Source organism: Cherax quadricarinatus, chromosome 3, assembly GCF_038502225.1.
Source record: "Cherax quadricarinatus isolate ZL_2023a chromosome 3, ASM3850222v1, whole genome shotgun sequence".
NCBI lineage: Eukaryota > Metazoa > Arthropoda > Malacostraca > Decapoda > Parastacidae > Cherax > Cherax quadricarinatus.
In genome coordinates, this window is record NC_091294.1 from 59788056 (window position 1) to 59812564 (window position 24509).

The 24509-nt window shown below is 45.1% G+C and overlaps 1 protein-coding gene across 1 annotated transcript in view; it reads right to left on the reverse strand.

Annotated features, from left to right (window-relative positions):
• Positions 1-24509, reverse strand: part of LOC128706178 (neuroglian) — a gene marked incomplete in the record, with an annotated part of 1637481 nt that overhangs the window by 432878 nt on the left and 1180094 nt on the right. Inside the window, 1 exon segment of the mRNA XM_070093335.1 lies at positions 8713-8727. Coding sequence (XP_069949436.1) covers positions 8713-8727 — 15 coding nt within the window.

Sequence of the window (24509 nt, forward strand, 5' to 3'; positions counted from 1 at the left end):
TAACATAGTGACATAAACCGTGTTTTATGTCTAACATAGTGACATAAACCGTGTTTTATGTCTAATATAGTGACATAAACCGTGTTTTATGTCTAACATAGTGACATAAACCGTGTTTTATGTCTAACATAGTGACATAAACCGTGTTTTATGTCTAACATAGTGACATAAACCGTGCTTTATGTCTAACATAGTGACATAAACCGTGTTTTATGTCTAACATAGTGACATACACCGTGTTTTATGTCTGACATAGTGACATAAACCGTGTTTTGTGTTAACATAGTGACATACACCGTGTTTTATGTCTGACATAGTGACATAAACCGTGTTTTATGTCTAACATAGTGACATACACCGTGTTTTATGTCTGACATAGTGACATACACCGTGTTTTATGACGAGCATAGTGACATACACTGTGTTTTATGACTAATATAGTGACATACACCGTGTTTTATGTCTAACATAGTGACATACACCGTGTTTTATGACTAACATAGTGACGTATACCGTGTTTTATGTCTAACATAGTGACATACACCGTGTTTTATGTCTAACATAGTGACATACACCGTGTTTTATGTCTAACATAGTGACATACACCGTGTTTTATGTCTAACATAGTGACATACACCGTGTTTTATGTCTAACATAGTGACATACACCGTGTTTTATGTCTAACATAGTGACATACACCGTGTTTTATGATGAACATAGTGACATACACTGTGTTTTATGGCGAACATAGTGACATACACCGTGTTTTATGATTAATATAGTGACATACACCGTGTTTTATGATGAACATAGTGACATACACCGTGTTTTATGATGAACATAGTGACATACACCGTGTTTTATGATGAACATAGTGACATACACTGTGTTTTATGATTAATATAGTGACATACACCGTGTTTTATGATTAATATAGTGACATACACCGTGTTTTATGACGAACATAGTGACATACACCGTGTTTTATGACTAACATAGTGACATACACCGTGTTTTATGTCTAACATAGTGACATACACTGTGTTTTAGAACTAACATAGTGACATACACCGTGTTTTATGTCTAACATAGTGACATACACTGTGTTTTAGAACTAACATAGTGACATACACCGTGTTTTATGTCTAACATAGTGACATACACCGTGTTTTTTGTCTAACATAGTGACATACACTGTGTTTTAGAACTAACATAGTGACATACACTGTGTTTTAGAACTAACATAGCTACATACACTGTGTTTTAGAACTAACATAGTGACATACACTGTGTTTTAGAGCTAACATAGAGACATACACTGTGTTTTAGAACTAACATAGAGACATACACTGTTTTAGAATTAACATAGTGACATACACTGTGTTTTAGAATTAACATAGTGACATACACTGTGTTTTATGTCTAACAGTGACGTACACCGTGTTTTATGTCTAACATAGTGACATACACTATGTTTTAGAACTAACATAGTGACGTACACCGTGTTTTATGTCTAACATAGTGACATACACTATGTTTTAGAACTAACATAGTGACGTACACCGTGTTTTATGTCTAACATAGTGACATACACTATGTTTTAGAACTAACATAGTGACGTACACCGTGTTTTATGTCTAACATAGTGACATACACCGTGTTTTATGTCTAACATAGTGACATACACTGTGTTTTAGAACTAACATAGTGACATACACTGTGTTTTAGAACTAACATAGTGACATACACTGTGTTTTAGAACTAACATAGGGACATACACTGTGTTTTAGAACTAACATAGTGACATACACTGTGTTTTAGAACTAACATAGTGACATACACTGTGTTTTAGAACTAACATAGTGACATACACCGTGTTTTATGTCTAACATAGTGACATACACTGTGTTTTAGAACTAACATAGTGACATACACTGTGTTTTAGAACTAACATAGTGACATACACTGTGTTTTAGAACTAACATAGTGACATACACTGTGTTTTAGAACTAACATAGGGACATACACTGTGTTTTAGAACTAACATAGTGACATACACTGTGTTTTAGAACTAATGTAGTGACATACACTGTGTTTTAGAACTAACATAGTGACATACACTGTGTTTTAGAACTAATATAGTGACATACACTGTGTTTTAGAACTAACATAGTGACATACACCGTGTTTTATGTCTAACATAGTGACATACACTGTGTTTTAGAACTAACATAGTGACATACACTGTGTTTTAGAACTAACATAGTGACATACACTGTGTTTTAGAACTAACATAGTGACATACACTGTGTTTTAGAACTAACATAGGGACATACACTGTGTTTTAGAACTAACATAGTGACATACACTGTGTTTTAGAACTAACATAGTGACATACACTGTGTTTTAGAACTAACATAGTGACATACACTGTGTTTTAGAACTAACATAGTGACATACACTGTGTTTTAGAACTAACATAGTGACATACACTGTGTTTTAGAACTAACATGGTGACATACACTGTGTTTTAGAACTAACATAGGGACATACACTGTGTTTTAGAACTAACATAGTGACATACACTGTGTTTTAGAACTAACATAGTGACATACACTGTGTTTTAGAACTAACATAGTGACATACACCGTGTTTTATGTCTAACATAGTGACATACACTGTGTTTTAGAACTAACATAGTGACATACACTGTGTTTTAGAACTAACATAGTGACATACACTGTGTTTTAGAACTAACATAGTGACATACACTGTGTTTTAGAACTAACATAGGGACATACACTGTGTTTTAGAACTAACATAGTGACATACACTGTGTTTTAGAACTAATATAGTGACATACACTGTGTTTTAGAACTAACATAGTGACATACACTGTGTTTTAGAACTAACATAGTGACATACACTGTGTTTTAGAACTAACATAGGGACATACACTGTGTTTTAGAACTAACATAGTGACATACACTGTGTTTTAGAACTAACATAGTGACATACACTGTGTTTTAGAACTAACATAGTGACATACACTGTGTTTTAGAACTAACATAGTGACATACACTGTGTTTTAGAACTAACATAGTGACATACACCGTGTTTTATGTCTAACATAGTGACATACACTGTGTTTTAGAACTAACATAGTGACATACACCGTGTTTTATGACGAACATAGCGACGTGTTTTATCGATGCCACAATAGCACTGGAATTTCTAATACAGTTGAAGTGTTTGCCAGGATGCAGTCCATCACAATCAACTACCACTTATTTTAGTAGCTTTATAATGCACCCCATGCCCATCGTGTGGGCTGTAGTCACCCCATGCCCATCGTTTGGGTGATAGTCACCCATGCCCATCGTGTGGGCTGTAGTCACCCCATGCGCATCATGTGGGCTGTAGTCACCCCTTACCCATCGTGTGGGCTGTAGTCACCCCATGCCCATCGTGTGGGCTGTAATCACCCCATGCCCATCGTGTGGGTGGTAGTCACCCCATGCCCATCGTGTGGGCCGTAGTCACCCCATGCCCATCGTGTGAGTGGTAGCCACCCCATGACCTTCCTGTGGGCTGGAGTCACCTCATGCCCATCGTGTGGGCTGTAGTCACCCCATGCCCATCGTGTGGGCTGTAGTCACCCCATGCCCATCGTGTGGGCTGTAGTCACCCCATGTTTATCGTGTGGGCTGTAGTCACCCCATGCCCATCGTGTGGGCTGTAGTCACCCCATGCCCATCGTGTGGGCTGTAGTCACCCCATGCCCATCGTGTGGGCTGTAGTCACCCCATGCCCATCGTGTGGGCTGTAGTCACCCCATGCCCATCGTGTGTCTGGTAGCCACCCCATGCCCATCGTGTGGGCTGCAGTCACCCCCATGCCCATTGTGTGGGCTGTAGTCACCAAATGCCCATCGTGTGGGTGGTAGTCACCCCATGCCCATCGTGTGGGTGGTAGTCACCCCATGCCCATCGTGTGGGTGGTAGCCACCCTATGCCCATCGTGTGGGCTGCAGTCACCCCCATGCCCATTGTGTGGGCTGTAGCCACCCCATGCCCATTGTGTGGGTGGTAGTCACCCCACGCCCATCGTGTGGGGGGTAGTCACCCCATGCCTATCGTGTGGAGGTAGTCACCTCATACTCATCCTGAGGGCGGTAGTCACAAGTTTAGAGAGGCACATTACAGGTCCCGGGACTGTGCCTCAGACAGCTAAGCAAGCTACGGTGGTAATGAACTGGCTGGCACTTTGTACCTATTTATACTGCTAGGTGAGCAGGGGCGGCAATCGTAAGAAAACTTCCCCATACGCTTTGCGAAGCCCGGAAATCGAATCCGGATTTTTCGGTCGCGACCTGAATGCTTTGAAAAGCAAGGTATTGGTCAGCCAGGTTTTAACATCAGGTAGAGGGAGGCAGACGGGGTGTATGTTCTAGAGTGCCACACTAGCAGGCACTGCCATACCAGCAGGCACTTTACTCGCCAACAATGCTGCTACTTCAGATAATTTTAGCCGAGTCAAGACTATTCTCGCGAGTTTAGTGAAGAGATTACCCAGGCACTGTTGATGAGCACTCAGCTCTTCATCTCCGAGTGTGTCGGTCAGCATCCTCGGTACTTGCGCTACGAGCGGTTGCTTACCTTTACTACCGTAATAAAGAAATTAATAATTCAATTTAATAAATCAAGTAAAATTAACTACACCTATTTTTACTTTCTTCTTGAGCATTAGTATGAGACTGTTATCGACTATTCAATGTAAACTTGGGAACCAGTGTAGCGATACAATGACTGGTAATGTTTCCCGAGAAATGAGAAGTAAGGGATGACTACGCTATCTTCATTTAATGTTGGGCCTCTGTTAATGTTGGGCTGGTGAGTATCAATGCTGGGCTGGTGAGTATCAATGTTGGGCTGGTGAGTATCAATGCTGGACTGGTGAGTATCAATGCTGGGCTGGTGAGTATCAATGCTGGGCTGGTGAGTATCAATGCTGGACTGGTGAGTATCAATGCTGGGCTGGTGAGTATCAATGCTGGGCTGGTGAGTATCAATGCTGGACTGGTGAGTATCAATGCTGGGCTGGTGAGTATCAATGCTGGGCTGGTGAGTATCAATGCTGGGCTGGTGAGTATCAATGCTGGGCTGGTGAGTATCAATGCTGGGCTGGTGAGTATCAATGCTGGACTGGTGATTATCAATGCTGGACTGGTGAGTATCAATGCTGGGCTGGTGAGTATCAATGCTGGGCTGGTGAGTATCAATGCTGGACTGGTGAGTATCAATGCTAGACTGGTGAGTATCAATGCTGGGCTGGTGAGTATCAATGCTGGGCTGGTGAGTATCAATGCTGGACTGGTGAGTATCAATGCTGGACTTGTGAGTATCAATGCTGGGCTGGTGAGTATCAATGCTGGACTGGTGAGTATCAATGCTGGACTGGTGAGTATCAATGCTAGACTGGTGAGTATCAATGCTAGACTGGTGAGTATCAATGCTGGGCTGGTGAGTATTAATGCTGGGCTGGTGAGTATCAATGCTGGGCTAGCGAGTATCGCTGCTGGGCTAGTGAGTATCAATGCTGGGCTGGTGAGTATCAATGCTGGGCTGGTGAGTATCAATGCTGGGCTGGTGATTATCAATGCTGGGCTGGTGAGTACCAATGCTGGACTGGTGAGTATCAATGCTGGACTGGTGAGTATCAATGCTGGACTGGTGAGCATCAATGCTGGGCTGGTGAGTATCAATGCTGGGCTGGTGAGTATCAATGCTGGGCTGGTGAGTATCAATGCTGGACTGGTGAGTATCAATGCTAGACTGGTGAGTATCAATGCTGGGCTGGTGAGTATCAATGCTGGGCTGGCGAGTATCGCTGCTGGGCTAGTGAGTATCAATGCTGGGCTGGTGAGTATCAATGCTGGGCTGGTGAGTATCAATGCTGGGCTGGTGATTATCAATGTTGGGCTGGTGAGTACCAATGCTGGACTGGTGAGTATCAATGCTGGACTGGTGAGTATCAATGCTGGACTGGTGAGCATCAATGCTGGGCTGGTGAGTATCAATGCTGGGCTGGTGAGTATCAATGCTGGGCTGGTGAGTATCAATGCTGGACTGGTGAGTATCAATGCTAGACTGGTGAGTATCAATGCTGGGCTGGTGAGTATCAATGCTGGGCTGGTGAGTATCAATGCTGGACTGGTGAGTATCAATGCTGGACTTGTGAGTATCAATGCTGGGCTGGTGAGTATCAATGCTGGACTGGTGAGTATCAATGCTGGACTGGTGAGTATCAATGCTAGACTGGTGTGTATCAATGCTAGACTGGTGAGTATCACTGCTGGGCTAGTGAGTATCAATGCTGGACTGGTGAGTATCAATGCTGGGCTGGTGAGTATCAATGCTGGGCTGGTGAGTATCGATGCTGGGCTGGTGAGTATCAGTGCTGGGCTGGTGAGTATCAATGCTGGGCTGGTGAGTATCAATGCTGGGCTGGTGAGTATCAGTGCTGGGCTGGTGAGTATCAATGTTGGACTGGTGAGTATCAATGTTGGACTGGTGAGTATCAATGTTGGACTGGTGAGTATCAATGTTGGACTGGTGAGTGTCAGTGGAGAAAACGACTCGTCATTACTGTCTTCTTACAATACATTGTTACAATACCTTGTTACAATACCTTGTTACAATACCTTGTTACAATACCTTGTTACAATACATTGTTACAATACATTGTTACAATACATTGTTACAATACCTTGTTACAATACCTTGTTACAATGCCTTGTTACAATACCTTGTTACAATACCTTGTTACAATACCTTGTTACAATACCTTGTTACAATACATTGTTACAATACCTTGTTACAATACCTTGTTACAATACCTTGTTACAATACCTTGTTACAATACCTTGTTACAATACCTTGTGCTCTGTTGTCCGAGAGAAAAACATCTTAGGCTGCTGGGTTTAGCGTTTACTTATGACTAAATAATATTATCGTGTTATTTAGGCAGTTAGGACCACTGATGCTTCACTGTGAAGTTTATCCATAACCTCAGCATCGCTATGATGAATTCTGATCACCTGCCAACAGACGCGTATAACAGTAGAATAAAAACTAGAGAGATTCCTGGCAGCTGGAAACTACAGTCTAATACGGTCTAGCAGTTGCAGTACATTTCTTTTGTTTTATTCTGATCATTGTTAGTTCATAATAGGAACATAGACCATTGTGTAGACTGGACTCTTTTTTTTTATATTGTAATTCCATGTATCTATTACAACGGAGGTATTAAATGGGACTACACGTTAGAAGGATCACAGCGAAAAATCATTCAATTTTTTTTCAGATCTGCAGTGATTTAAACCGCAGACTTCTGCTTAGAAGTCTGGTGGCCACCTTGGCCCTTTCACGGTGGACGGATGGCTTTGTAAGGGCAGCAGGTTGTCCTTGTCAAGTTGGCAAAGCGTTTTTGTCACAGTCTCTTGGTATATTGAGGGAGGAGAGAGCAACTTTTTTTCCATTGAACGAGTGGTACTGTGCCAAGTGTACTGCACCGCCCAGCTATACTGTTACTGTCTTACTAAAATACCTCTTCTTTTTGTGTGTAGCAGCGCCTGGCACACTGCAGTGGTCTGCACACACTACACTGTCGTTCTTCCCATCTCTTCCACTTCCGGACCCCAGCCTCACAATCCTCTCAGTCCACCCTAACCAATTGGCTCCCCCCTCAGGTCTACTCCACGTCTCCCTTCTCAACTACCCAACAGCACAAACAACGCCCATACAACAAACAGCTATGGGATACCCAAACAAAAAACAGAGAAAAACAAGTATTAAATTTTTGAACATGAATATGGACTGCATAAATGAGAGAAAAGATAAAGAATATCAGATATAATCCTTATTACATAAATCAGACATGTCTAATAGTATATCGATCTTGATATGTCTAGCGCTTAGTTTTGGTAATAATAATAAATGAGGTTCCATGAGATGAAACAGTCAGCGTCTAAAAATTTCACAACTGGAACAATTACTGTAGGTCTAAATTATCTGCTGCATCAATACATAACCAGTCGCCAAACAACAAAATGACCATAGAAAACTATTACACTCATAAACCCCATAAAAATCAATGATAGATTATTATTATTATTATTATTATTATTATTATTATTATTATTATTTTATTATTGCTTCATGGAGAAGCATTTATTAAACCCTTAGGAAACATAACAGTTGCCTGTGAGTGAGAGAGCAACACTAGCAGCAGCGAGGACTAAGAGAGATTGTACTCCAGCAAGTACAATCATCCTAGATAACTCTTGTCATGCTATAATTTTCTGGGACGTTAATGCCTTCTCTTGGACCCAGAGTGACACGTTGAAAACAGTTCCTGGATTTGACATCTAGAAATTATCCTGTGAAGAAACTCATGAAGATGAGTTTTGCTGAGATTTTATCTGTGAAACATGTAATGCAAAGTATTAAATACTTTACATTGTATAATAGGATGATTGCTGCACTGTCTAAATCAAAGGCAGAAGGGATAAACTAGAATTTGCATAGCAACAAGTGGCTGCTATCTAGACATTTATTTACTTAGTGAAGAGAAAGTGACAGAGTTAGATAAGGGACGAGGAGGCTGGTAGGGGAAACTTCCTGTCCATTACTTCAACTAAACAATACTCACTGATTCTCTTGGCAACTGTAAAATAGCAAAAGTAATATTAATTTTTGAGAAAGGTGATAGACAAGAGGCTATAAATTACAGACCAGTATTCATGAAAAATATTCTTAGTAAATTAATAAGAACGATATTAAAATATTAGAAGAAAACCTGTAGATGCTGGTCATTACCACACGACACGAAAACTGGCTGAAGAACTGCAAATATTTCTTCACAAACTGACACAGATCAAATCAAGAAACGAAGAGTGAGCAAACTATAATTTCGAGACATTAAGAAGGCAGTGATACTAGACCCTAGAAGAGTATGATATACAAGATAGCAATGGAGGCCGAGGTAACACGAAAGGTGCTGGTATGGACAAAGAACACAGAGCCACAGAAAAGTGATCTGTGGTTGAGAAAGTCTAATAAGAGGAGTCACAACGGTCACCAACAGAATGATTCCAGAAGAGAATGATTCCAACACATCAATAATCATTGAATATGAAAAATTAATGGGAAATATACAAACACAGGAGAGCTGTGAGCTACGAGATTTTGATAACAATCGTCACTGTATTGCGAGGCTTTGCCAACATTGATGACTGAATTACGAGACTTTGATAACACTCAACTACAAGAATGATAACACTGGTGACTGAACTACGAGACGTAGTGAAGGTGAGACGTGTGTATGTCTGCCAGAGTATATGTATATATAGATTACTTCCTGAGATGAGTCAGCGGAACCTTGTCTCACTGCCTGCTACTGTCTGCTTCACCCCACCCACCATCACTCCCCATCCGCTGTTACTCCATCCACCCTCACACCCCACCAACTCTAACTTCATCCACCCTCATATCCCACTCTCACTCCATCCACCCTCACACTCTATTCATGACGATTTTTAGAAAAGGGACATTTAGAAGAAACTGTGATGACATGCTTGAGAAGAGGACTGGTGGAACAAATTGTAGTGACGGAATGGGAAATGAATGTAAAAAATAAATGGATTTGAGAAAAGGAATAGAGAAGAGAGAAGAATAGAATATAATAATGCCACTAATTTACATCTGGAATGGGGAATGTAAGTAAATATTATATATAAATACTGAAATATAACTAAACATAACAAATATAAGAAAAAATAATAACCACAATAGGGCTAAATAAAAACCCAGCCAAAATTTGCTCGGTTATAATCCCCCAAAAACCTCTACATAATAATATAGTTATTAAGCACGATACGTTCCCTTTGCAAGAAATATAATAATCGTAATGCAATAATCCCAGTTGTAAGCCAATGTAGAAACACCTAAGACAGGAAACAACACACCCCAACCCCAGAAACATTCATCTCACAACCTGTAGCTTCATTAATATCTTCCTTCTCATTACCTGATATTTACATCTCAAAGGTTTATACATTTTGCTACATCCTAGGCAAAGAGTGTTCAAACCCAGAGCAAAGACTGGCACATCCTCCAGTGATGATGCCTCAAGCCATACTCAAGACAGTGCTTGAGATGCTCCCTATATCCTATCGTACATAAAATTGTGTAAATAACCTAACACAACTAATTACTACCTCAATAACCATTGATATAATAAGGATATTTTTATCATCTTTTATATATATATATATATATATATATATATATATATATATATATATATATATATATATACATTATTGTAACCACGAGCGAGTGGTATTGATCAATAACAACACTGCGCTAGCCAAGGATTCGAACCCATGTTGTACTGGCCTGCCTCATGGTAAGCAAGAACCACATGAAGCTTTAAACCACAGGACCACCCAACCCTACAAGAATGGCGCAGCCAGCACACAGCTAGCTGTTGGGCCGCCATTCGAGGGCATACAGAGTTGTGGGAGCTTCTAAGCTAATTTCATTATCATCCCTGTATGGTGTACTAGCCTCACGAGCAGTATTTATATATTATTGTAACCCTCGGATGGCGGCCCAACAGCTAGCTGTTTGCTGGCTGCGCCATTCTTGTAGGGTTGGGTGGTCCTGTGGTTTAAAGCGTCATGTGGTTCTCGCTTACCATGAGGCAGGCCAGTACAACATGGGTTCGAATCCTTGGCTAGCGCAGTGTTGTTATTGATCAATACCACTCGCTCGTGGTTACAATAATATATATATATATATATATATATATATATATATATATATATATATATATATATATATATATATATATATATATATATATATATATAGACTTGGCAGACGATGCACCATCCCCCCAATGAAAAGCAGGGGTGTCACTAGCACGTTAAGAGACCATACAATAAGTGTCAGGGGCCCGAGACTGTTCAACTGCCTCCCAGCACACATAAGGGGGATTACCAACAGACCCCTGGCAGTCTTCAAGCTGGCACTGGACAAGCACCTAAAGTCAGTTCCTGATCAGCCGGGCTGTGGCTCGTACGTTGGTTTGCGTGCAGCCAGCAGCAACAGCCTGGTTGATCAGGCGCTGATCCACCAGGAGGCCTGGTCACAGACCGGGCCGCGGGGGCGTTGACCCCCGAAACTCTCTCCAGGTAAACTCCAGGTATATATATATATATATATATATATATATATATATATATATATATATTACACCTACCCTCTCATCACACACACGCACTTATCACACCCACCCTCTCATCAAACCCACCTTTTCATCGCACCAATCCCCTCATCACACCCCACAGTCTCATCGCACCCACACTCTCATCCCACCCTCCATCTCCATCTCATTCCACACACGCTCTCATCCCACCCTTCCTCTTATTCCACTCACCATTTCATCCCAATCACACTCATTCCACCCTCACTCTCATTACACAGACTTCCATTGCACCTATTCTCTCATCTCACCTACACTCTCATCCCACCCAGTCTCTCATCCCATCCACCTTCTAATCCCACCCACCTCATCCCACCCTCCCATGCGTCCCATACACCCTTTCATTCCACAATTTCTCTCGTATGACCTATTTTTTTAACTATATATCCTATCATGACACGTACCCCATCACTCACCCACCCCATCTCTCATCCACACCATCACTCACCCACCCATCACTCACCCACACCATCACTCACTCACACCATCAATCACCCACACCATCACTCACCCACCTCATCCCTCACCCCCTGCATCGCTCACCCACAACATCACTCACACACCCATGACTCACCCACAACATCACTCACACACCCATGACTCACCCACAACATCACTCACACACCCATGACTCACCCACAACATCACTCACACACCCATGACTCACCCACAACATCACTCACACACCCATGACTCACCCACAACATCACTCACACACCCATGACTCACCCACAACATCACTCACACACCCATGACTCACCCACAACATCACTCACACACCCATGACTCGCCCACAACATCACTCACACACCCATGACTCACCCACAACATCACTCACACACCCATGACTCACGCACACCATCACTCACCAATAAAAAGTAGGGGCGCCATTGGTACACTAAGGGAAAACACCATAAGTGTCCGGAGCCCAAGACTGTCCAACAGCCTCCCATCAAGCATTAGGAGAATTGCCAATAAACCCCTGGCTGCCTTCAAGAGAGAGCTGGACAGATACCTTAAGTCAGTGCCGTATCAGCCGGGCTGTGGCTCGTACGTTGGACTGCGTGCGGCCAGCATTAACAGCCTAGTTGATCAGGCCCTGATCCATCGGGAGGCCTGGTCATGGACCGGGCCGCGGGGGCGTTGATCCCCGGAATAACCTCCAGGTATCCAGGTAACCACCCATCAACCACCCACCCTATCTCTCACCCACACCATCACTCACCCACCCCTTGACTCACCCCATCACTCACGCACCCCATCACTCACCCCATCACTCACGCACCCCATCACTCAGCCACCCCATCACTCACCTACACCATTTGTCACCCACCCCATCAGTCACCCACCCATCACTCACCCACACAATCACTCACCTACCTATCACTCACCCACAACATCCCTAACCAGCCTATCACTCACCCACCCCATCACTCACTCATCACTCACCCACATCACTCAGCCACCCCATCACTCACCCACCTCATCACTCACCCACACCATCACTCACCCACCCCATAACTCACCCCATCACTCACCCACCCATCACTTACACACACCATCACCCACCGACATCACTCACTCACCCATCACTCACCCACACCATCACTCACCCACATCATGACTCACCCACATCATGACTCACCCCATCACTCACGTACCCCGTCACTCACCCCATCACTCACGCACCCGATCACTCACCTACACCATTGCTAACCCACCCATCACTCACCCAGCCCATCACTCACACACCCCATAACTCACCTACACCATTTGTCACCCACCCCATCAGTCACCTACCCATCACTCACCGACGCAATCACTCATTCACCCATCACTCACCCACAACATCACTCACCCACCCCAACACTCACCGCATCTCTCCCGCACCTCATCACTCACACACACCATCACTAACCCACCAATCACTCACCCAACCCATCACTCACCCACCCCATCACTAACCCACCCCATTACTCACCCACCCATCATGCACTTACACCATCACTCACCCACACCATCACTCACCTACCCCATCACTCACCCACACAATCACTCACCCACCCATGACTCACCCACAACATCACTCACTGTGGCATGCAAAAGATTACTTAACCTTTATTCGGCACATGTACACACCCTCATTGAAAGACTATTTCCCCCAACAAGCAAACCAGGTACTAAGGGTTGATGATGGGGCCCCGTCGTCCAGTCAGCACCCAGGTTCCAGCCAACGAGAAGATGGTTTTGGCAATCGCAGAGGTGATGTGGGTACCACTCACCTGTCTGCCCTTGTCATTCCCATTCTAGAGCTGGTTGAAGCACGGTCTGCTCTATAGTGGCTTCTATTCTGCCTTGTTTACCGTGGAGTGCACTAATACCTATTGTTGTACATAGTGTATATAGTGTACATACTTCTGCTCTAAATTGGTGAAGGATAATACAAGTCAAAAGTTTTTCTGCTGTGTTTATTTTGCTCCCTTTACACCCAGGATAACAGGCCTTTGGGACTCCTGGGTTGTAATATGGGTAGCCTGTCCGAGAGCTGGAGCTGGACTTAGAGCATGGGTTGAGCCTAGGGTGTCGCTGGAAACAGGAACATTGTGTAGCTTGCAATCTGGCATTGCATTAGCTTTGCATGTCAATTGCCTTGCTATGGTCAGCCTTGCTATTGTATGATCGTTCAACAGCTCGCTACTAGCTTGTCCGGTGTGTTCGCTTCACTACAGTCAGTTTTGTGTGAGGATTTTGCAGTCAGCTTTGCTATTGTGTATCCATCTTGCAAGTGTATGTGCACATTCTGCAGCTGCATTGTGCATAGCTAAGCGTATCCTGCAAATAACGTGTGACGTTTGAGTGTAAATATTCTGCAGTCGTACTGTGCATAGGTAAGCGTGTTCTGCAAATAACGTGTTACGTTGGGGTATTCTGCAATCGTACTGTGCATAGCAAATAACCTGTACATTGGGGTATGCCACCTAGACGAGTCAGACGTCTTGTGTCGGCATATACTTTATTTAACTTGCCTAAATTGTCCCTACAGCGTTGTTGGCAAATTGCTCATTCCATTGGCATTGATTACGAATGCACTCTCACAGCTGCACAACTGCGTTCACTGGTCACCGACAAACTTCGGGAAGAGGAGATGGCACATCAGACTCCTTCCTCTACGGGAGCCAGGAATAAAACTCCTAGGTTCTCGCAGGGGGAAAATGATACATCAACGGAGCAAAATCGTCAATCTCGTGCAACAGGGTTGTCTGAAAGCGAATCAGCTGTGTTGGCACTTGAGTAGGCGAAAATCAATCTTGAGCGGACTAGGGAACAGAGGGCGTTTGCCAAGGAAGAGCTTGATAGGGAAAAAGAAAGAAGGCAGTTTTCACAAGTTGTAAATGACTTTAGTTTACAGAAAGCAGTACAGCTTGTTCCCCGCTTCAATGAGGCAGAACCAGAACAATTTTTCGAAACTTTCGAAAATCAGGCTCGAGCCTTGAGGTGACCAGAACAGCATTGGGCATCGTTGGTTCACACAACATTGTTTGGTAAGGCACAGGAATTTACATCAGTGCTAAATGACACTGATTTTTCTGATTATAAAGTAGTAAAGCCCACAGTTTTGGGAGCATATACATGTATCCCAGCTAAGTACAGAAAGTCGTTCTAATTAGGCAGACGACAGCTTGGTCAATCCCTGGTTGATTTTGTGCAACAGCAGACCAAAGCTTTTACCAGCTGGTATAAAGCAAGTGGTGTTGCTACCTTCGATGATCTTGTGCAGCTTATTCTGGTTGACAACCTGCTGGAGTCTGTGGGACCAGAGGTTAGAGTCTTTCTGCAGGATCGTGACTTAACCACTGCATTGGAGGTAACCAGGTTGGCTGATACCTTTGAAACTAAGTGCTCCTTGTCCGAGCGGTCCCATCTCTCTTTTCAACAACCTGGCATGAACAGAGATCGTCAACCTTGGAGGATGAAGTGCCAGCCGGAGGGAGAACGTCTACGTCAGCCAACTAAGTCACCTGGTGAGCCACGCTACTCAACTTATGGTCCACCTGGTGAGAGACAAACCCCTCAACAAGGTGCAACTAGACAACAGAGAGACACCAGCCAGAGTGACACCAGTTGCAACATCAGCAGGGAGTTAAGGGCAAGCCTGTCGTCTGCTTCCTCTCTAATAAAGTAGGTCACATCCGTCCCAACTGCCCCCACAAACCCCAACTCATTGGGAAAACCTACAGTAACATGTCCCTGAAAGAAGTAGAGAAAGGGATGGTCCCTTATTACTGTCAGAGTCGTATTTCCCTTCAGGAAGACTCAAAAACAACTGAAGTCAAAACCTTTAGAGATACTGGAGCATATTGCTCACTTATAAGAGAGGGAGTACTTCCCCTTTCCAAGAACACCTCCCTGCAATCCTCTGTTTTTCTGGAAGCATTTGGAGGAGCAATTTTTTCTGTCCCCTTGCATAGAATTTATGTACAGTGGAAATATTACACCGGATACTTGACCGTGCATGTATCCAAGGGATTCCCCAGGAAAGATGCCATGTTATTACTGGGTAATAACATTACCACTGCTAGTGTATGTCCTGAACCCATGATGATTAATTCTTCTCCGGTGTTGGCCATAACTTGGGCAACATCCCAAGGGTTGTCTGGTGAAAATGCTGACCTATCCTTGGACTACTCTGATCTTGGAATAGCCAATTTGTTTTACGAGGAAAACTGGCCAGAGCCTCGTAAATTAAGGGAACAGACCCAGATCAAGCCTTCCTATTCCAGGGTTGCAGGATTGCCAGATATCTCTGTTTCCATGCCCGAGGGACTGTCCTTCCGGGAGGAACAATGAAAGGACCCTTCTTTGAATTTCGCTTTTCAGGCAGCCATGGGTAAATCCTTTTCAGATCATCCAGTCAAGTATGAACTTAAAAATGACTATTTGATCTACACTGAGACTGGTAAGGAGATATAGAGGGCCGGCAACTGTCAAACAGGTTAGTGGTTCCAAGTTTAGACCTCAAATATTGAATATAGCTCATAATACTTCATTAGGAGGTCACCTAGGAATTACTAAAACATTATATAGAATCACAAAAGAATTTTATTGGCCAAAATTAAGGCAGGATGTGAAGAATCATATCCGGTGTTGCCGAGAATGTCAGCAAGTTGGGAAACCTGGACATTCCATTAAACCTGCACCTCTCCAGCCTATACCTGCTGATGGAGAACTTTTTGCAGATTGCAGATTTAATTATAGATTGTGTAGGTCCACTACCTAGGTCAAAGTCTGGAAATTAGTACTTATTTACCATTATGGATAGAGTAACTAGATACTCTGAAGCAATTCCCATGCGCAGTATTAATACTAAAGCTATTCTCAAGGCTTTAACCAGATTTATTTCTTGTTTTGGCGTTCCTAAAACTATTCAAAGTGATCAAGGTACTAACCTTGGAAAGATTCCATCAGACGTTAAAAACCGTGATGAGAACTTTTTGTATGCATTTTCCTACAGACTGGGATGAATCACTACCTTCGTTGCTGTTTTCAATAAGAGAAACTGTGCAGGAGTCTACCGGGTATAGTCCGTTTGAGCTGATCTTTGGGCACAATGTACAAAGTCCTCTTTGGGTGCTCAAAGAAGGATGGATGGTAGAAGACGTTAGCTCAACACTCTACAACCCGTCTTCAAGGTTGCAGGTGGCACGTCAGTTAACGAAGGCTAACCTAAAGGCAGCTCAAAATAAAATGAAACAGAGGAATGACAGAAATGCACAATTCCGCTCCTTCTATCCAGGAGACAAGGTGTTGCTACAGGAACCTATACCTGGCCACACCTTGAAAGCTAGATATACGGGGCCTATGCAAATTGTAAGTAAATTATCTGATGTAAATTATGTGGTATCTCCCCTTAATAAGACCTCAAAAACTAAAACTTACCACATTAATCAATTAAAATCTTTTCATACACCACATAAAGTCCCAGTAATGACTCTGTCCTCTACCTCTGAGGACAACTCTGACTCTTTGCACTCTATTTCTGAAATTAATGTCAAGCTTCCAAACTCTGTCCTCCTCAAGGATCCTAGCCCTTTAATGGTGGGGCTATCTGAAACTCAAGCAACAAGTTTAGCTGCGCTTCTACAGTCATTCCCTGATATTTTTTCGGATGTGTCGAAAAAATGTAAGTTAGGTTATCATGACGTAGATGTGGGAAACTCTAAACCTAAACTCTAAACCTCCCCCTACAGATCTAATCCTGAAAAGCAGAAGCTACTTCAGCAGGAGGTAGAATTTCTGTTAGAGCATGGATTAGTGGAGGAGTCATCTAGTCCATGGGCTTCACTGTGCATCCTTGTTAAAAAAGCTGATGGAGGTTTTCGTATGTGTACAGACTACCGTAAGGTGAATGAGGTCACAATCACAGATGCTTACCCTCTTCCTTGCCTAGATGACGTAATCAACTTTGTGAGTAAGGTTACTTTTGTGTCCAAGTTAGATCTCCTTAAAGGTTACTATCAGGTACCTTTGATGGATAAGGCAAAGGAAATCTCTGCCTTCGTAATTCCAAGAGGTCATTATCAATATACAGTTACCCCCTTCGGGATGAAAAATTCCCCCTCTTCATTCCAGAAACTTATCCATCAGGCTATTAAAGGACTCGAAGGCACGGCAGCATACCTGAATGATATTGTAGTGTGTCTGATACTTGGGATCAACACCTATTTAGACTTAAGGCTCTCTTTGAGATCTTTCAGAGTTCCTATTTAGCTGTTAATTTATCTAAGTCTTCATTTGGCCAGGCCACTGTTACTTTTCTAGGCCATGAAGTAGGTAGTGGCAAAGTTGCTCCTAAATTTGCTAAAGTTCTTGCCATTAAAGATTATCCAGTTCAACATGATAGGAAGTCTCTTCAATGCTTCCTAGGCATGATAGGATTTTACAGAAGATTCTGTAAAAAAATTTAAGATATTGTAGCGCCTCTTACCTCTCTTACCAGTCACAAAGTTCCCTTTATTTGGACCCCAGAATGCCAAAATGCTTTCACTAAAGCAAAAAGATTATTGTGTACTGCACCCATTCTTTTGTCTCCAGACTTCTCAAACCTTTCTCATTACAGGTTGATGCTTGTGAGTCTGGGGTTGGGGACGAGGAGTTGCAGAGGGTTTTCTCTACTATCGAAAAAGCCCTCGTGCTGGTAATGGCTTTGGAGCACTTCGATGTTTACGTAGGCCAGACTTCGCATGTGGTCACTGTCTATGGCGACCACAACCCTCTAGTATATCTCCAAGAAATGAAGAACCAAAATGCGAGGCTCATGAGATGGAGTCTACAACTGCAACCCTATTCTCTCAGAATATTACACAGTGCCGGCCAAGAAAATAAGTTGGCAGACTCTTTATCAAGAGTCTAAAACCCATAATTATAATTATATACTAGGTTAGGATTTTAGGGACCTGTGGTAACCCTTTTCAAGCTCTTTTTTTTTTTAGTGAGGGAGTGCGGGATACCGTCCTGCCGCTCTTTGGACCTATGCTAGCCCCACTGTCTGCTGTCTCGCTCTGAGTTTAGGGTTTGGCTTTTAGTCATGAATAAAGCTCAGCTCTATCTAAGAGTTGGATGGTTGAGAGGAAAGGCGGTCCAATTATTTGGTGCCACAGCAGCACAGTTACCACTGGGAGGTGGGAGCCTAATCCTGAGCCCTCTTGGGATGGGGGTGTGGCATGCAAAGAGTACGTAACCTATATTCGGCGCATGTACACACCCTCATTGAAAGGCTATCTCCCAAAACAAGCAAACCAGGTACTAAGGGTTGATGATGGGGCCCCGTTGTGCAATCAGCACCCAGGTTCCAGCCAATAAGATGGTTTTGGCAATCACAGAGGTGATGTGGGTACCATTCACATGTCTGCCCTTGTCATTCCCAGTCTTGTGCTGGTTGAAGCACGGTCTGCTCTCTAGTGGCTTCTATTCTGCCTTGTTTACCGTGGAGTGCACAAATATTTATTGTTGTACATAGTGTATATAGAGTACATACTTCTGTTCTAAATTGGTGAAGGATAATATAAGTCAAAAGTTTTTCTGCTGTGTATATTTTGCTCCCTTTACACCCAGGATAACAGGCCTTTGGGACTCCTGGGTTGTAATACTCACCAACCTATCACTCGCCCACCCCATCACTCACTCATCACTCACCCATACCATCACTCACCCACCCCATGATTCACCTACCCCATCACTCACCCACAGCATCACTCTCCCACCCATCACTCACCCACATCACTCACCCACCCCATCACTCACCGACATCACTCATCCACCCATAACTCACGCACCCCATCACTCACCCACACCATTACTAACCCACCCATCACTCACCCAACCCGTCACTCACCCACACCATCACTCACCAACACCATCACTCACCCACCCCATCACTCATCCACACCATTACTCACCCACTTCATCACTCACAAAGTCTCTGACCCACCCATCACTCACATATATCATCACTCACCCACCCCATCATTCGCCCACGCATCACTCACCCACACAATCACTCACTTACCCCATCACTCATCCACACCATTACTCACCCACTTCATCACTCACTCACAAAGTCTCTGACCCACCCATCACTCACAGATATCATCACTCACCCACCCCATCACTCGCCCACGCATCACTCACCCACACAATCACTCACCCCATCACTCATCCACACCATTACTCACCCACTTCATCACTCACTCACAAAGTCTCTGACCCACCCATCACTCACAGATATCATCACTCTCCCACCCCATCACTCGCCCACAATATCACTCACCCAACCCCATCACTCACCCACATCACTCACCCACCCCATCACTCGCCCACAATATCACTCTCCCACCCCATCACTCACCCACATCACTCACCCACCCCTTTTCTCACCCACACCATCACTCACCCACTCATCACTCACCCACACCGTCAGTCACCCACCCCATCCCTCACCTGCCACATCACTCACCCACACCATCACTCATTCACAACATCACTGACCCACCCGTTACTCACCCATACCATCACTCACCCACCCCGTCACTCACCCACAGTAACATTCACCCACCCAATCACTCACCCACAGTAACACTCACCCAGCCCATCACTCACCTACAACATCACTCACCCATACCATCACTCACCCTCGCATCACTCACCCACACCATCACTCACCCACCAGATCTCTCACCCACACCATCACTCACCCTCGCATCACTCCCCACACCATCACTCACCCTCGCATCACTCCCAACACCATCACTCACTGTGGCATGCAAAGAGTACGTAACCTTTATTGGGCGCATGTACACACACTCATTGAAAGGCTATCTCCCCCAACCAGCAAACCAGGTACTAGTGTTGATGATGGGGCCCCGTCGTTCAATCAGTATACAGGTTCCAGCCAATAAGATGGTTTTGGCAATCGCAGAGGTGTTGTGGGTACCACTCTCCTGTCTGCCCTTGTCATTCCCATTCTAGAGCTGGTTGAAGCACGGTCTGCTCTCTAGTGGCTTCTATTCTGCCTTGCTTACCGTGGAGTGCACTAATATCTATTGTTGTACATAGTGTATATAGTGTGCATACTTCTGTTCTAAACTGGTGAAGGATAATACAAGTCAAAAGTTTTCCTGCTGTTTATTTTTCTCCATTTACACCCAGGATAACAGGCCTTTCGGAGTCCTGGGTTGTAATACTCACCCAACCATCAGTCACCGACCCATCACTCACCTACACTACGAATCACCCATCCCTTCACTCAGCCACATCATCACTCATCCACATCACTCACACACCCATCACTCACTCAACCCATCACTCACTCACCCTCGCCATAAATCACCCACCCCTCATTGACCCAACCCATCACTCACCCACTCATCACTCACCTATACCATCACTCACCCCATTACTCAACCACCCTATCACTCACCCACAACATTACTGCCCCACTCATCACTCACCCACATAACTCACCCACCCCATCACTCACCCCATCACACACCCACCTTATCACTCACCCATCACTAACCCACACCATCACTCACCGACAACATCATTCATCCACGTATCACTCACGCACCCCATCACTCACCTACGCCATCACTAACCCACTCATCACTCACCCAACCCATCACTCACCCACATCATCACTCACAAACACAATTACTCACAGATCTCATCACTCACCCCATCACTCACCCACAGCATCACTCACCCACACCATCACTCACCCACACCATCACTCACCCACACCATCAGTCACCCACCCCATCTCTCACCCACAGAATCATTCACCCATCTATCACTCACCCACATCTTCACTCACCCACCTCATCCCTCACCCACCACATCAATCATCCACAACATCACTCACCCACCCATCACTCACCCACTTCATCCATCACCCACCCCGTCACTCACCCCATCACTCACCCACCTCATCACCCACCCACCCATCACTAACCTACATCACTCACCCACCCCATCACTCACCGACAATATCACTTATCCACACATCACTCACGCACCCCATCACTCACCCACACCATTACTAACCCACCCCTCACTCACCCAACCCATCACCCACCCACACTATCACTCACCCACACTTTCACTCATCCACCCCATCACTCACACACCCAACACACACCCACAGAATCACTCACCAACCCATCACTTACCCACAACATCACTCACCCACCCATCACTCATCCACACAATCCCATCAACCACGCACATCATCACTCACCCACACCATCACTAACCCACCCATCACTCCCCAACCCATCACTCACTCAACCCATCACTCACCCACATCATTCTCCTACACCATCAGTCACCCACTCCATCACTCACCCCATCACTCACCCACACAATCACTCATCCATAACATCACTCACCAACCTATCACTCACCCACCCTATCACTCACCGACTCATCACTCACCCACACCGTCACTTACCCACCCCATTGCTCACCCACCCCATCACCCACCCACGTCATCACTCACTCATTCATCACTCACCCAGACCATCACTCACCCACCCCATCACTCACCCACATCATTCACCAACTCATCATCCAACCACAACATCACTCACCCACCCCATCACTAACCACATCACTCACGCACCCCATCACTCATCCACAACATCACTAACCAACCCATCTCTCACCCAACCCATCACTCACCCACACCATCACTCACCCAGATTCTCACTCACCAACCCCATCACTCACCCACACCATGACTTACCCATGCTATCACTCACCCACCCCTCACTCACCCACACAATCACTCACCAGCCGTATCACTCACCCACCCCATCACCTTACCACTCTCTCACTCACCCACCCCATCACTCACAACATCACTGACCCACCCGTCACTCACCCACTCCATTACTCATCTACCCCATCACTCACCCAACCCATCACTCACCAAGAATAACACTCACCCACCCCATCACTCACCCACAACATCACTCACCCACACCATCACTCACCCACCCCATCTCTCACCCACAGCATGACTCTTCAACACATCACTCACCCACACCATCACTCACCCTCCCATCACTCACCCACGTATCACTCACCTACACTATCACTGACCCATCCCTTCACTCAGCCACACCATCACTCACCCATAACATCACTCACCCATCCATCACTCACAGATCCCATCACGCATCCTATCACTCACCCTCACAATGAATCACCCAACCCTCACTCACTCACCCTTCACTCACCCACCCATCACTCACCCACACTATCACTCACCCACCCATTCACTCAGGCACACCATCACTCACCCATACTACCACTCACCCTCCCATCACCCACCCACACAATCACTCAAAGACCTTATCACTCACCCACAACATCACCCACCCACCCCATCTCTCACCCACACCATCACTCACCCACCCACCACTCACCCACACCATCACTCACCCACAGCATCAATCACCCACACCATCAATCACCCACACCACCTCTCACCTACCCCTTCCCTGACCCACCACATCACTCACGCACCCATCACTCACCCACCCATCACTCACCCACACAATCACTCACCCATCCCATCACTCACCCACAACATCACTCACCCACTCCATCTCTCACCCACACCATCACTCACATACCACATCACTCACGCACATCACTCACACACCCATCAGTCACCCACAACATCACTCACCCACCCATCACTCACCCATACCATCACTCACCCACACCATCACTCACCCACCCCATCACTCACTCACACCACCACTCACCCACTCATCACTCACCCACTATATCCCTCACCCATCCCATCACTCACCCCGTCAACCACGCACCTCATCACTCACCCACGCCATCAGTAACTCTCCCATCACTCACCCACCCATCACTCATCCACACCATTACTCACCCACCCGAATACTAACTCACAACATCACTGACCCATCCGTCACTCACCCATACCATCACTCACCCACCCCATCACTTACCCACACCATCACTCACCCACGCATCACTCACCCACACCATCACTAACCCACGCATCACTCACCCACACCATCGCTCACCAACCCATCACTCACCTACACTATCATTCGCCCATCCCTTCATTCAGCCACACCTTCACTCACCCATAACATAACTTACCCACCCATCACTCACCCATCCCATCACTCACCCATCCCATCACTCACCCTCACCATCAATCACCCACCCATGTCTCACCCATCCATCATTCACCTACCCATCACTCACCCATACTATCATTCACCCACCCATCACTCACCCACAAATCACTCACCAACCTATCATTCACCCACCCCATCACTCACCCACTCATCACTCACCCATACCATCACTCACCCACCCCATTACTCACCCTCCCCATCACTCACCCTCAACATCCTTCCCCCATCCATCACACACCCACATCACTCATCCACCCCACCGCTCATCCCATCACTCAACACCTCATCACCCACCCACCCATCACTAACCTACACCATCACTCAAACACCCCATCACTCACTGACAAGATCACTCATCCACACATCACTCATGCACCCCATCACTCGCCCACAACATCTCTAACCCACCCATCACTCACCCAACCCATCGCT